General features: G+C 33.0%; 1 protein-coding gene across 1 annotated transcript; it reads right to left on the reverse strand.

Annotated features, from left to right (window-relative positions):
• Positions 1-9,785: 9,785 nt before the first annotated feature.
• LOC113709848 (F-box/LRR-repeat protein At3g26922-like) lies at positions 9,786-11,778 on the reverse strand. Its single transcript, XM_027232701.1, has 3 exons — positions 11,725-11,778; positions 10,440-11,282; positions 9,786-10,310 (listed from the first exon to the last, which is right to left on the reverse strand). The coding sequence occupies exons 1-3, from the start codon at positions 11,776-11,778 to the stop codon at positions 9,786-9,788; spliced, it is 1,422 nt and encodes a 473-aa protein (XP_027088502.1).
• Positions 11,779-15,653: the final 3,875 nt, after the last annotated feature.

Here is a 15,653-nt window from a genome sequence, read left to right on the forward strand (position 1 = left end):
TGTGAAAGAATAAGAAATTCTTCACAGGGCAGAAATTCTCTATTTCTGAAGGAATACAATTCGACTAGACTCCTTTACATACTATAATTGCATGCCTTTCTCATCCTATTCAGCATTGCAGATTGCACATATTCGTTCATAAACTGCCTGTCTAATAGCTGAAATAGTTATCTTCTAATTTAACTGAACTAGTAAGTAAGAACAAGGAAAAAAGTTTGGATAAATTACTTATTACCCCCTTGTAATTTTATGTAATGTCAGATGATCTCTCTAAGGTTTTAAAATAGTCACATAACTCTCTCATGGTTTTATGTAAAGTGAAAAATGAACAGGATGCCCAATCAGTTATGGCGTTCATACCAAACGCACTTTAAAAGCGCATGTGATAAAATTTTAATATCCATGTAACCCCTTATGATTTGTATAAATATCTACTTTACTTCCTGTGATTTTTGTATTTATCTATGTAATCTCCCGATATTTTTATGCAAGGTGATTAAGTCGTCTGAATAGGGGCCCAATTGATATTTTAACTAATGCCATTACATAGGCTATTCTTTGTCAAATTTTCATATTACATAAAATCATAGGGGTTGAAATTTTGAAATATTAGGGATGTCATATGGCAATAAATGAAATCACAAGGGGGAATATGTAATTTACCCCAAAAAATTTAAATTAATGCCAACTTCTCTGCTCCGACTTCCTCAGGAACAGGTTCCAGGATCATTGAAATCGGTGTCAATCATGCTAAACTAAATCCTGAAAAGAAAGGCAAATACTATGTTGATATATCCGTCGAGGAAGGCCAATGTCTACGAACAATGTTGAGAGATTGTGTAGGTGGAAAATACAGTATTTCATGGAACCAAAAGTTTGTTTTCTCGGTCCCAAATCAGTTCATCTTTGATGAACATTCCAGCGTTTCCTTCACCCTCTTCAGAGCCCGCAAATTTTTTCCAGATTCTGTCGTAGGAGAGGCGACAAGTCAGATGAAAGCACTCTTTCCCATTGCCGGAGAGTTGGAGAAAGTTGAGAACGTGGAGAGAAGCATTCTAGCTGAGGCCAACTACGATACAGAAGAAGAGGAAGAGGAGGATTGTATCAAGGAAGAGTCACCAGAAAAGGAGGCTTTTCAATTGACAACAACCGTTGGACTTCCAATTCTCAAGGGCTCGTCTGTGAAGGGAACATTGGACATATACATAACTGCATGGGAGAAGTATTATCCAGGCGAGCTAAATTGGTATTGGAGGAACTCAAAAGTATATCAGATTTTTAAAGGGTCGGAGCATCTTGGAAGTTTGTATGTGGAGAAAGCAGTGGAAGAGAAATATGTATCCTATGTGGGTAAAGTAATGTGGAGAAATTTGGCCATGGAATATGAAGAATTCATGATGGATCGAGTACCTGAGGCGCCACGCCCAAAAAGATCATTTCTACTGTCCAATTGTCTCCTCCTATAGTTCTAAGGATTAGAAGAAGGAAATCCTGTTTAATTTGTTATGACCTTATGTTTCTTTTGAATATTTCTGTCATTACGTATTCAGGATATCGATTATTTAGGTTTCTTTGATTATTATATGGTTATACATTGTTATCATATATGTGCTCTTTGATTTTAGATTTATCAATTTCTCTCTAGTAAAATTATTGCGAACGAGTATCTACAACACTAATAATTTGAGATTATTATGAAAGAGCTTCTACAACACTAATAATCTGCTATAATATGAATGGGATGATTTTGAACATATGCATTAAAAAAAAGGCAGGTTTGGTTACCCTAACTTGTACCCTTTAGCCCCTCATTCGGTCTCTGCTTGATGGCCTTGATACAAACAATTAACATCAAGAAAAAAATGATGCCATCAGTTGCCTTACCCCTAAAAGACGTGCTTTTGGTCACTAATGTGTCATCCCGCCTTCATAGGTGTGATGCTTGCTTGCAAAAGAAGAGAAAATGTTTTCAATTGCCCCTCGCATGGTTTCTTTTACTACTATAAGCTGATCGAGCCTTTTCCCTCTTGAAGGCGTGATACTTCAACTGCGTAGAACAATAAGCCCCGCCAATTGAAGGCCCTACACTATGTCACGACTTTACGCGTTCTCTAACAAACCTCTCAAATATTGTGAACATTTTCTTAGTCATGGTAAAACATCATTATCAGGCAGCAATCAATATATTTGAGATCTAAATTTTGGGCAGTTTCTCATGAATTCACCCTCCTTTTTTTTCTTTGTTTTTCATATTTCTTCCCAATTAAAATTCTTGTCTTTCTATCTTAGTCAAGCTACACAGTTACGTCAAATTCCAAAAATTGCTTTTCTTATTTCAAGATTTCCCCCCTTTCCAAAAAGAGGGATGGTTGCAAATCTTATTAACTCTCACTAAATTCTCGAGTACCTGTTGTATGATCACCTGAAACAGCGAATTGTATAGAGAAGGTGATTCAATAAAAGATTATGAACGAAATATTCAATCTCATTGCAGTAATTAGAATGTGCCAATTTTTTCAAAGCTTTGTCGCAGAAAGATAAGCAGATGCATGCTGCTCTCCAACTGGATGGAAAATAAAGTGATGGAATGAACAATTGATATCAATAAATTTCGAGAACTAAATGCACATGAGCCGTTTACTTGTCGACCTTAACTGCTTTTGTTGCTTCAAATGGTATTTGCTAAAAAAAAAAAAAAAGGTATTTGCTAATTGCTAATGTCTCGAGAAGTGAGATCATGAGTTTAGACATTGGTAATCAACGGTCTATGCTGATGAGATCATGTGTTTGACAGTTGGGGGTCAGAAGGGTGTGAAAATGGATGCGAGTTAAAAAATAAATTTTTTTTTCTAACCACATTAACTAATATACAAAATCTTGCAACTGTAGGACATAGCTCACATTTATTGCCCAATTACATTTGTACACTTTTTCAATTTAGTATTTTTCCAAAAAAAAAAAAAAAAAACTAACACTTACGGCTCACTTAATTAGTGCCCTTAGCAAACTCATTAGACAAACCTTATAACATATGCAACTCAAATATTTTCAAAACTAATAAAAAAATAAAAATAAACAAAACCATATAACCATTGAAAATAGGATTTTATGTATATGAAAAAAATGTCATGCTAAATCAACAAGAAGAGATAGATATAGAATATTAAGAACCCAATAAGAATTTTTTTACAGCAGATATCAACTATCAAATAAGAGAAATTTGACAAAATTTAGTCTGAACAATGTGGACATATATCTTGGGCAGACTGCCACATAATTAAAGGAACCCTGTAGTAGGTCAAATTAATGATGAAGCCTAGAGAATTGATGATGAATTTTGACAACCAAGGTTCTCAAATTTTATTGGAATACATGGAAGGCCAGAAGGGAAAAATGAGAGATGAGTGCAGTGAGGAAGTCTTGAGCTAGTAAGAGGAGAATAGATATAGGGCTTTCAAATGCGCAGTCAGGTTCAACAATATTTTTAGACCATGGTTTCTATAGTGTACAATTAGTGCTTTTTGTATTGAAATTTTACACCTAATCATATAGGGTTAACACGTACTTCTTAAGGATCAAGATGTACAATGCATGCATTTAAGCCTACATTCTAGAGCACGAGGGGCATATGATTTCAAAAAAATTGTTGAACCAATTATTGAGGCCGAGTTTGATATTATCCACCATGTTCATTGATCACTAATGAATTGTTGTATTATTTAAAAAAAAAAAGATTGTAGTTTAAGCTTGAACTTCCTTCTCTGCAGCTTATATTAGGTAAGACTTGCTTACTAATTGCGTCGCATATTATGATTCCAATTCAAGAATGGAAGCAATTTGGATTCAAAAAATAGTGAGAAAAAGGGAAAATAAGATAGATAGATTAGGGGAGGGGAGGGTTGGATTGGGTGATATGGTAGAAGAGATTATAAGACCTCTCACTTACAAATAAATAAATATAGATAAAGTTTCCGTTACTTCCAATTCTATAAAATTGACATTAACTAGAGCATATATATGTGAGGGAATCATACTTATAGGGCGTTACTAGAAAGGATAAGAAACTCTCACTAAGAGATTCTAAAAGAGAAGAATCTCTAATTAAAAAACCTTGAGAGAGAATATATTCAAACAAGGGAAATTACAAATTAGAGAGAGAGAGAGAGAGCTCCCTCTCATAGAGAAATGACTAGATTCGGTCTTTCTCATTAAAAAGATGAAAGAGATTTTAAACGTCTCTCTTACATGGAAGAAGAGATGATAGAGATTTTAATTTAAAGAGTTCCAGAGAGATGGAGGAGAAAAGAGTGCTAGAGAGAAGAAGAATTTTCCATTGAGCATGTGCGTGTAGTTGAACAATAGAATTTGTCCAATACAATATTATACTATTTTGTTGGATGGTTTGATTCACAATCGAGAGTTGATTTTGGGATATAAAAGCTTCGGGTTTTAAATCTGAAGGACGAATTTGCTATATTTTAAGTGTGAGGGACAAAAAGAATTTTTTTACGAAATGTGAGGGATGAAATAAGTCATTTTCCCAAGAAAGTATACATAATTATTTACAACTTACAAGCACTCCTAATAAGGGCGGTAAATGAGCCGACCCCTTAACGAAGCCTTAACGAACAGTTTGAGCTCGATTCAAGTTTGATTTTCAATGAATTCAAGCTCGAATTCTAGTGGGAACTAAAATTCATTTATAGTATCGAATCGAGTTCAGACTTATAGACATTCGACTCATTAAGACTCAATTCAATTCAAACAATTTTTAATATTTTTTATTTAAAAAATTTGTTAATATTTTATATAAAATTATATATTTATTATTTTATTATATAGATCTTATATATGTATTAATGATAATTTAATATTAAAAATTGAAGAACTAAATAAATTTTCCAGTTCAAATCCATCGAATATTAAATCTAATCGAGCTTAAACTGTGGAAAGTTCAATTCGTTTCATTTATAGCCCTCCTATTAATATTACAGTCTCAATCTGGTAGAAAAATAGAATAGTTCTGTTGAATTGGTTTTTTAAACACTAAACTATCATCAACTGGGCTCTGGGAGGTAGTTTTCTCTGAAGCTTCTTTGCACTTAGTAAAGCAGCTTCATTGTTTCTTGGAATTGGACAAATCTCTTCCCTCCATGATGTTCGAGTATAATGAGGAGTACGGCGGTCAATGATGATCTTCTCAAGTGAGGTGGCTGTCTCAAGCAAATAGTTGGCAAGTTAAAACATCAGTCTTGATCCCAGCCCAACCAACGAATTCGATCACGTTGAGACACTATCTCCTTGTTTGCTCTTCCCACTCCTGCTCATACGCATCTAACGTTTCTCGGTATCCAAATGGAGTTGCAAGAATAGACGTCTTGTTGCCCAATCAATATCATACTTCAATTTCGACTTAATTAGTCTAGGAGATGCACCTATGATGGAGCTGAAGAAGAGAAGACTTTCATCGGCAACTGCTACAAATTTCAATTCCAAGTGCTTAAGGTTGCTGAATTCCGGAAAATTAGATGGAAAACCTGCGCATCTTGCTGAACCCTGCACTCGAAATGTTAAAAACAGAAGTTAATGGTTAAAAGCAAACCAGCACCAGTGAACAATTTAGGAAACAAAGATAAACAAGTAACATACAAATAAAATTGCAGAAACTGTTAATCGATATTACCGTGAACCTCAGATCCAATTCCAGTTTCTCCAGCCGAGAGAGATACAAAGTACATGGAGATTTGGTGATGAACACCTCACAGTATTGATTACTAAAGGAAACTAAAGCGAGTTCTGGAACTTCTATAAAGTGATAGGTTGCAATTTTATCATTTATTTTATTATTAATTTTCCCTATTACTTAACCCAATGTGAATTAATTATTAGATTCTACTCACTTTTAGTATTTTACATATATTTCAGGGAGTAGAACGAAAATACCATAATAAGTGCCGATTTGACAGTTATCAAGAAAGAGTTCAAGTAGCAGGCATCCAGGGCATTTTTGGAACAAGGAGATACAAGTCCTTTTTGGTAATTCGCAGAGCGCAGCATTAAAAGGAGAAACGCAGGGCTGAAGTAGGGAGTCTTCTTCTTCCCCCTAAGGGGAGCCGCCGCACAAGGCAAGAGCAGCAGAGGACTGAAGACGGCTGGCTTCCTTAGCCTTTCGTCCTGTAGCTTAGCTTACACCTTTGACTTTTCCTTCCTTTGCTTCTTCGTAGTAGTTGCCTCTCGGATGACAGGAGCCATTGAAGCATTGAATCATTTCCCTGTAGCTTTTTCATTTGATTTTTCCTTGCGGTCTGTAGTGAATTCCTCCTACCACATAATGGCCGCAACTATCACTTCAGCTTTGTATGGGGTTTTTCCATCAACGATGAGCTAAATTCATTTTCTCTAGTCAAGGAGTAACGGATGCTTTGAATCATCTAAAATTGTGAGATCGATTTAATTTTATCTTTTTCTCTTATTTATTGGTATTTGCATATTCTCTGGTTGCAGTGCTTATGGTTGTTTAATTAATTGATTGTCTTGGATCCGGATAATTAATTGATTTGATAATCTATTGTCATTTGAGGTATTAAATCCGTAATTGTTTAATTGCCTCAAAATAGTGACAACTGGCACGATTAGATTCGTGTCAGGGGAATACGCGGGCTAATCTAAAATAACCCTGGTAGTGTGTTATTTGGTTAGAATAGGGCTCCTCTAATACGTAAGGCAATTGGGGAATTAAATTCTATGGGCGTACCTAGGATTATTTCTCAATTAGAGCAGTGATTAACGGGCGTACCTTGATCACCGACACAGTAAGGAGGGGTTGACTGCCATCGCCTGTTTGGTAGTTATAACCTATTTATTAGTAAATAATTGGAATTGCCTTTGCTTATCGATGATCAATTGGGTGAACCGTTGCTGAAGTTATTTCTTGGCTAGATCCTTAATTATCACTCATTTGATTTCAGTAATTTGTTATTTAATTTTTAGTAGTTTCTTAGATTTTAGTTGAATTTCTTTGATTGTCACATTCTGCACAAAAACACCCTCTCGTCACTGTGAACTTGAAAAGAAATAATTACTCCCAGTCCCTGTGGATTTGACCCTGCTCACCACTATCTACAGAAATTACTTTTAGTTTGAGCAGGTATTATTATTGCACAGGCTGACAACCTGTCATAAAGCATATATTTATCCTTGGCCTGGCGTATTTGAAAGATACAAGACTTGCAGCTGAAACCTCAACATTCTGCAACTTCTGGCAATATCCAATCTTTAAGTGCTTCAACTTAAGTGACTGACCAGAAACTCTGAAGTTTTGCAGACAGGAAGAATTTTCCACCATTAGTTGCTCGAGGAAGAGACACGTTGATAAGAAGTATGCAAGATCTTATTTGTTTTGGTTCATGTAATTTATATTTTACATTGCTAATTATATTGCTTGCGAATGCAAAACTTTAATGTAAAAATAGAGGGCAAATTACACTTTTCCCCCATGGTATAGCTAATTTTTACATAGCCTCACTCTAGTTTTAAAAACTATATATAACCCCTTCATAGTTTAGATTAAAGTGTCAAAATGACGGAAATGATCAACCATAATGGAACCTATGAAAATATTGAAATTACCGTTGTTTAAAAACTAAAATGACTTAAGTGATCAAAATATATAAACATAATATACATGATGCTCCAACCCCGTATGATTTTATATTTACCATACAACTCTCTTATGGTTTAATTTTTTACCATATAGCACCTTTATGATTTTCAATATATATACATAACCCATCTATGGTTAATAAATAATTTTTAACTTTACATAGGGGTATTTTTGATATTTTAGTTGACTCCGTTATGGATTGCAAATTTCGTCACTTTAACACTTTAATCCAAATCATAAGGGGGTTATATATAACTTTGAAATTATAGAGGGAGTTATGTAATAAAACACTAAACCATAGGAGGGTAAAGTGTAACTCGCCCAAAAATATATATGCTACAATGAATCAAATATTACAATTGAAAATTTTGAGTACCAATCCCCAATTATTCTAAAAGTAAAAAATGGCTAAATTTCACATAAATAAACCAATAACATGGTAGAAAAAAAATGAAAGCAATAAAACATGGTATGTTTTATAAATAAATCCAGAATAATTAGTTCAAGTTTGTATTAATTGTAATCAATCTATTCTATTTGTATACTAGGCATTGAAATAAAAAAAAAATTTGTTCCTCATTTGGGTATCGTAACCAAAAACTAGGATTAATTCCACTTTGCATCCTTTTATTATACCTAAATTTTCACTTTAGTCCCTAATCTATAAAATTTGTTCTACATAAGCAAGATCTTTGAGGAAGTGAGCTGGATTTTTATTTATGTGGGTATACTTTAGGAACTAAAGTATGACTAATTTTATACTTCAAAGATTAAAATGGAACATGTTTTAAACTTTAGTGACTAAAGTGGGGGAGGTACTATAGTTTAGGGATTTAAATGTCTTGCTTTGAAGTTTAAGGATCAAAATGAAAATTCAATTATAATTAAAAGGTATAATGTCGAATTAACTCCCAAAAAATATTCATTATATCAAACACCGGAATCAGAATGTTCAAAAGTTCAATGGACAATTTAGAAATATTATTTTAACACTTGACAGTCAACTTCATTGACTAACGTCAATGACCCAACGTCTAGTATACATTCCTCTGGTAGATAGGATTAACCTTTAATGTATTAATCACCTGTGCCATGTAAATTGATTACTTATGCTATTAGTATTAAAAGTTGTATCATATGCAGATTTAAAATGGTGGGATGCAGATTTAACCCTTCCCTATTTCATTCTTTATCACTTGTTAAAATAGAACATATGACATTAAAATCACAACCATCTTGTCACTTGCCTACCAATTATTGATCATGAATTCATTAACCTAAAATGTGCCACGACTCACGAGTAGATATAAGATATAACCAATTTTTTGCTGTCTTGTCAGAATAACCTGCCTTTGTGCACCCAATTTTCTAAAGACAGTCGAATAAGTTTTTTGATTCAGGTTAATTCTGTTTTTTGTCGTAAAAATGTTTTATATCAAATTGTGTCTTTTAGTAACACCAAAGAGAAATGGTACATTAGTCAATCCGCAACGCCTCCTATATATCAGCAATAGGTCCTAATATTCTTTCTATCAAGGGAGGTTTATGAGCTTTTCAAAAGTTTGGGGGGAGGCAAGTGAAATAGTCATAAATCTCGTAAACTTAATTGCTCATTTTTTTTTCTCTCCTATTTAAGATGCCTAATTAAAGAGAATTAATGAGTCGTATGGATATTCGGGTTTTACCCATGTTCATATTCAACTCTTCACTAACCAATTTTTTTTCATAATTTCTCTCTTTTAACAACTTAATCATTTTTAATTATATTTTGTTATGTTTTCCTCTCTCTTCTAACAACCTTTATTTTTATTTTTTTATAAATTGACTTAATTTATTTTATCCATATGTACTTCTTGATGATCATCATATCATGCATGATTAGTGCTTTAACATTTGAGCTATGTCCGAACTCTGAAGAAAAGAGATGAATCTTGAGGAATTATCAATGTAATTCAGGAATGTTATTGAAAGAAAAAGGGAGAAAGAGAGCAAATGAGATGGAGAACTGAATAAAAGGGGGATTTGTTGAAACTGAACGAAATTGATTTTACATAAAGAAACTACACATAAACAAGCACCCCAATAACAATAGAATAGTTCTGTTGAATTGGATTTTCAAACGCTAAACTATAATCAGCTGGGCTCTGGGAGGTAGTTTCCTCTGAAGCTCCTTCGCACTTAGTAAAGCAGCTTCCCTGTTCCCTGGCATTGGACAGAGCTCTTCATTCCATGATGTTCGAGTATAACGAGGAATTCGGCGATCAACTATGATCTTCTCTAGTGAGATGGCATTCTCGAGCAAATAATTGGCAAGTTGAACATCGGTCTTGATCCCAGCCCAACCAACAAATTCGATCACGTTGAGACACTTGTGACTGTATCTCCTTGCTTGCTCTTCCCACTCCTTCTCACACACTTCTAACATTCCTTGGTTTCTAAATACTTCTGGATTTGATAAGGTTTGGTGTCTTGTTGCCCAATCAATGTCATACTTCAATGTCAACTTAATTAGTCCAGGAGATGCACCTATGATGGAGCTGAAGAAGAGAACACTTTCATCGGCAACTGCTACAAATTTCAATTCCAAGTGCTTAAGGTTGCTGAATTCCGGAAAATTAGATGGAAAACCTACGCATCTTGCTGAACCCTGCACTCGAGATGTTAAAAGCAGAAGTTAATGGTTAAAAGCAAACCAGCACCAGCGAACAATTTAGGAAACAAAGACAAGCAAGTAGCACATAAATCAAAATGCAGAAACTGTGTTAATCGATATTACCGTGAACCTCAGATCCAATTCCAGTTTCTCCAGCCGAGAGAGATACAAAGAACTTGGAGAATTGATGATGAACTTCTCACAGTATTGATTACTAAAGGAAACTAAAGCGAGTTCTGGAACTTGTATTAGGCATATGTTTATCCTTGGCCCGGCGTATTTGAAAGATACAAGAATTGCAGCTGAAACCTCAACATTCTGCAACTTCTGGCAGTATCCAATCTCCAAGTGCTTCAACTTGAGCGACTGACCCGAAACTCTGAAGTTTTGCAGAGAGGAAGAATTTTCCACCGTTAGTTGCTCGAGGAAAGGACATGTTGATAAGAAGTATGCAAGATCTTCTTCAGTTATCGAAACAGACTTCAAGCACAGGGCTGTTAGTCTGTCAAAACTCGGAAAATCAGAAGGTAAATCCAGCAACCAGGACGGGAAAGTATAGACACTATCAGAACAGGTATAACATCCGGCAGCTGCAGTCAGATCCACTTCAAGCCTTTGGACTCTTTTCACGATGGCAAAGTCGATCCATTTATCAACAGCAGTTGCATAAATATATGACCCGCCCAAGTCAAAAGCAATTCTCAGTCGTTCTAATGATGAACCTTCATGTGAATCTAAGACTTGATTAACCCAATCTCGATATTTTGGTGCTTCGATGTGGCGTTCTTTAACCCCATCGAACATAAGCCGCATTGTTTCCGATGCATCAAAATCCAAATGGCTACCATAAATTTTCCAGAGGTTCCTCCACCTACGAGAAAGGATACTTGTCCTTGCTGCCTCTTTCATCGCCATGCGTGACAATATGTTTCCCAGAATTTCTTCCGGCAACTGATCAATCCAATCCTGCAAAAGCAATATTTCCACATTCAAAAGACAGGTTTGAACAAGTTGTATAGTTAAAAAAAAAAAAGAGTAAAGCTTAGTCTCTAAGACACAATCAACATAGCAAGAAATACAAGTTTTGATCAGATATTTATCGACAAAAACGCAGGGCAGATTAACATGCAAAGTAATATGCCCACGCAGCCAATATCCAATATTGGATATAGCTAGCGAAAGAAGACGTGGTTTCATATTCCAAAGGTACTTGATAATTTAAAAGGCAACAATGGAGAATGAACAATTCATCTTTTTATGATTGTTTTTCAATGAAAACCCCTAAAAATTAAAGAAGCTGATAGATAAGACAAGTCCAAGACGCAGTAGTGTGGCAAATAAGATAAACTCAGGAATAAACAATCTCAAAAGAAAAAGGGAGAGGAGAGGAGAGGAGAGAAGCTTTCACCTTCTGGCGCGACTGCGGTGGTGCACTACGGGCCTTCTTCGCCTTTTTCTCCATGGAATTAGCCAAACTTCAAGACGTTTTTGTTAAACTTAGAATAGCCAAACTTCAATCGATGATTTAATGATCCTTAAAACCAACCATCAGACTGGCTAGCTTAGCGTAGGGAAAATTGGAAATCTTTTTCCTCATAGCAGTAGGAATTAGTAATCCTTAATAATTGCGGATTTGGATTCGTGCGGGAATACATATTTGAAGTGGGTAACCAACCGTTAAAACAATAAATTGCACGGACCACCCTTGAGGTTTCGTATGATTACAATTATTTCCTTCAATTTTTACTAAATCGCAAAGAGTCTTTATTTATAGGGAATAGGTATTGATAAAAGTTGTTTCTTTATTAATTTTTTTGGGAGGAAACATATGCTATTTAAATACACTACCTACTACCATTACAGGGATAAATCAATTTAGGGGTTGCCCTTATATTACAAAGATACCACTCTATTACTATTTAAGTTTTCAGGTATTATAAGTAAAAAACACTAATAAATCCACTAATTTCCTACGTATTTTTGGAGCTTGTTTTTTAACTACACTAAAATGTGATCAATACTAAAAGCTCTTGGGTACAAGTATTTTGTACTCCACAGTTTTTCTATGGCTAGCAACATATGAATTTATCAATATACTTGAGATGTTGTGCAGATACTTAGCTACTTAAAAATCTATTTGCTGAGTCGGGAATTATCTCTTTGTATCTTAAATCACACAAATACATTCTTTTTTTTGTGTAAGTCGTTAACACAAATTCATGCATTTCTTAGTTCAGATAACTAAGAAAATGCGTCGTACAAATTATGAAATGTCACTCTTACTCGATTATTTATATTGATTATATATTCTAATTTTGAATAATTATTTAATTTATGTTCTTTTTGTTTGCATTTAAATTAGGATTATTATCACTTTGCCCCCTTAACGTTTGGTACTACTATCAATTTCCCCTTTAACGTTATTTTTTAGTCACTTTACCCTCAAGACTAACGGTCAAACTTAACGGAGTTTGTTAATTAAAGTGAAAAGATATGTTTAACCCTTAAAATTATTATCACTTTACGCCCATAAAATATAGCCTCATTATCAATTTACCCTCTAGAGTTATTTTTTAGACAATTTATCCTACCATTAAACCAACTTAACAAGTTAAAAAACTTTAGAAGAAAATACCCTCCTCTTTGCATAATAAAAATAAATAAAAAATTTAATGACTCTTCTCCTTTATAGTATCAAAAAAAAAAAAAGTCAAAGTATTAATTTCTTTCTTCTTGGCAATTTTATTAATATTGAAAAAAATAGAAAGATAGAGAGGGGGAGGGGGAGGGGGAGAGAGAGTTCAATTCTTTTTTTTTAAATTACAAATAAAAAAGAATTAAATACTTTTATTATTTTAAAATTATTTCACTTTTTTGTTTACCACCAAATTCCAATCCTAATCTCGACAATCTTAAAGTAATACGATAATGTTAGACTTTTCTTTATTTTCTTTTCTTGCAAAATCTAATTTTTTATCTCCTTCTTTCCTATCTCTTTTTCTTTTCCTAGTATTAATAAATGTGAAAAAAAGAAATTTGAGAAAACCTTTTATTTTTATGTTTTTCAATCTCTTAAAGTAAAAAAAAAAAAAGAAGAAAAACCATTCCAACTTTTTTATTTTTAATTATAGTGATACAAGGGCTTTACTCATTCCAATCACTTTATTCATTTAGATTATACTGATACAATCACTTTAGTTCCTAACATTATTTTCTAGGCATTTTACCTCATCGTTAATCTAACAAGTATGGTTAAAAAAATTTAAATATATTTACCCTTTTTAATAGATAATTAAAAATAAAAATGTTGGAATGGTTATTCTTCTTTTTTTTTTTTACTTTAAGAGATCGAAAAACATAAAAATAAAAGGTTTTCTCAAATTTCTTTTTTTCACATTTATTAATACTAGGAAAAGAAAAAGAGATAGAAAAGAAGGAGATAAAAAATTAGATTTTGCAAAAAAAGAAAATAAAGAAAAGTCTAACATTATCGTATTACTTTAAGATTGTCGAGATTAGGATTGGAATTTGGTGGTAAACAAAAAAGTGAAATAATTTTAAAATAATAAAAATATTTAATTTTTTTATTTGTAATTTTTTTAAAAAAAAAGAATTGAGCTCTCTCTCTTTCTCTCTCTCTCTTTCTCCCTCTCTCCCTCCCTCTCCCCTCTCCATCTTTCTATTTTTTTTCAATATTAATAAAATTGCCAAGAAGAAAGAAATTAATTAATACTTTGACTTTTTTTCTTGATACTAAAAAGGAGAAGAGTCATTTAAATTTTTTATTATTTTTATTATACAAAGAGGAGGGTATTTTCTTCTAAAGTTTTTTAACTTGTTAAATTGATTTAATGGTAGGATAAATTGCCTAAAAAATAACCCTATGGGGTAAATTGATAATGAGACTATATTTTACGGGGGTAAAGTGATAATAATTTTAAGAGTTAAACATGTCTTTTCACTTTAATTAACAAACTCCGTTAAGTCTGACCGCTAGTCTTGGGGGGTAAATTGACTAAAAGATAACGTTAAGGGGGAAATTGATAGTAGCACCAAACGTTAAGGGGGTAAAGTGATAATAACCCTAATAACAATGTAGTAATGCTATAAAATAAAGGGTTAATCACATTTAATCCCCTTAAGGTATACCCCATTTCTCAGTTTACCCTCTAACCTTTAATTTTGCTCACTTAACCCCCTATAGGACAAAATTGCCCTTGCATAATTTTGACTTTTGATTTACCTTGTTTTCCTTTCTTTTATTTCTTTTTCTCTTTTTTCTTTATTTAATTCTTCCTCTTTCCCACAAAAATCTTCACCTTAATGATTGAAATTAAAAAAGAGGAATTGCAGAGATCTATCTTCTCCTTAAATGATTAAAAATATATTCAAATTACTTTCCTAAAATACAATTTTTTTAGCCTTTCAATTCTTTTAATTTTGGGTTTTCCTCTTTCCTTTCTAGTTTCTCGTTTTATTCCCAAGAAAATATCTTAAGATGAAATTGTGACCTGATTAATAATCATCAATTGAAATTTGTGACACGTGGCATCATACAAAAAATCAAAATTAATTTTTGATGCCTTTTAAACCTTCACCCAGAAATATGCAATTATAAACTCAAAACAAAAATTTTCGTTGAAATGAAATTTTCTATTGGGAAGGATGAAAGAGAGAAGAAAAAGAAAAAGAAATAAAAGAAAGGATTGAAAGGCTAAAAAAATTGTATTTTAGGAAAGTGATTTGAATATTTTTTTTAATCATTTCAGAAGAAGATAGATCTCTGCAATTCCTCTTTTTTAATTTCAATCATTACGGTGAAGATTTTTGTGGAAAAGAGAAATAATTAAATAAAGAAGAAACAAAAAAAGAAATGAAAGAAAGGAAAACAAGGTAAATAAAAAGTCAAAATAATGCAAGGGCAATTTTGTCCTATAGGGGGTTAAGTGAGCAAAATTAAAGGTTAGGGGGTAAACTGAGAAATGAGGTATACCTTAAGGGGTTAAATGTGATTAATCCTAAAATAAAAGGGTATTTTTGTCCAAAATTTCTTAACATGTTGAGTTGAATTACTTATGGGGGTAAAGTGACTAAAAGATAATGTTAGGGGATAAACTAATTATAGTGATATAGTTTAAGGGGTAAAGTGATAATAACCCTTTAAATTATAAATTTTTAGTAGAAAAGAAAGTTAAAATCCATAATCTACCAAATTATATCCTTCAACGAAATTATTGTAATGGAGTAGTATGTATATAACACATTATCTAAGAAGCAGGATTAAAAGTTGATTGGATTTTGACTTCACATATAGCACGTAGTAATTTAACCAAAATG

The sequence above is a fragment of the Coffea arabica genome, chromosome 9e (assembly GCF_036785885.1).
Source record: "Coffea arabica cultivar ET-39 chromosome 9e, Coffea Arabica ET-39 HiFi, whole genome shotgun sequence".
Lineage (NCBI taxonomy): Eukaryota > Viridiplantae > Streptophyta > Magnoliopsida > Gentianales > Rubiaceae > Coffea > Coffea arabica.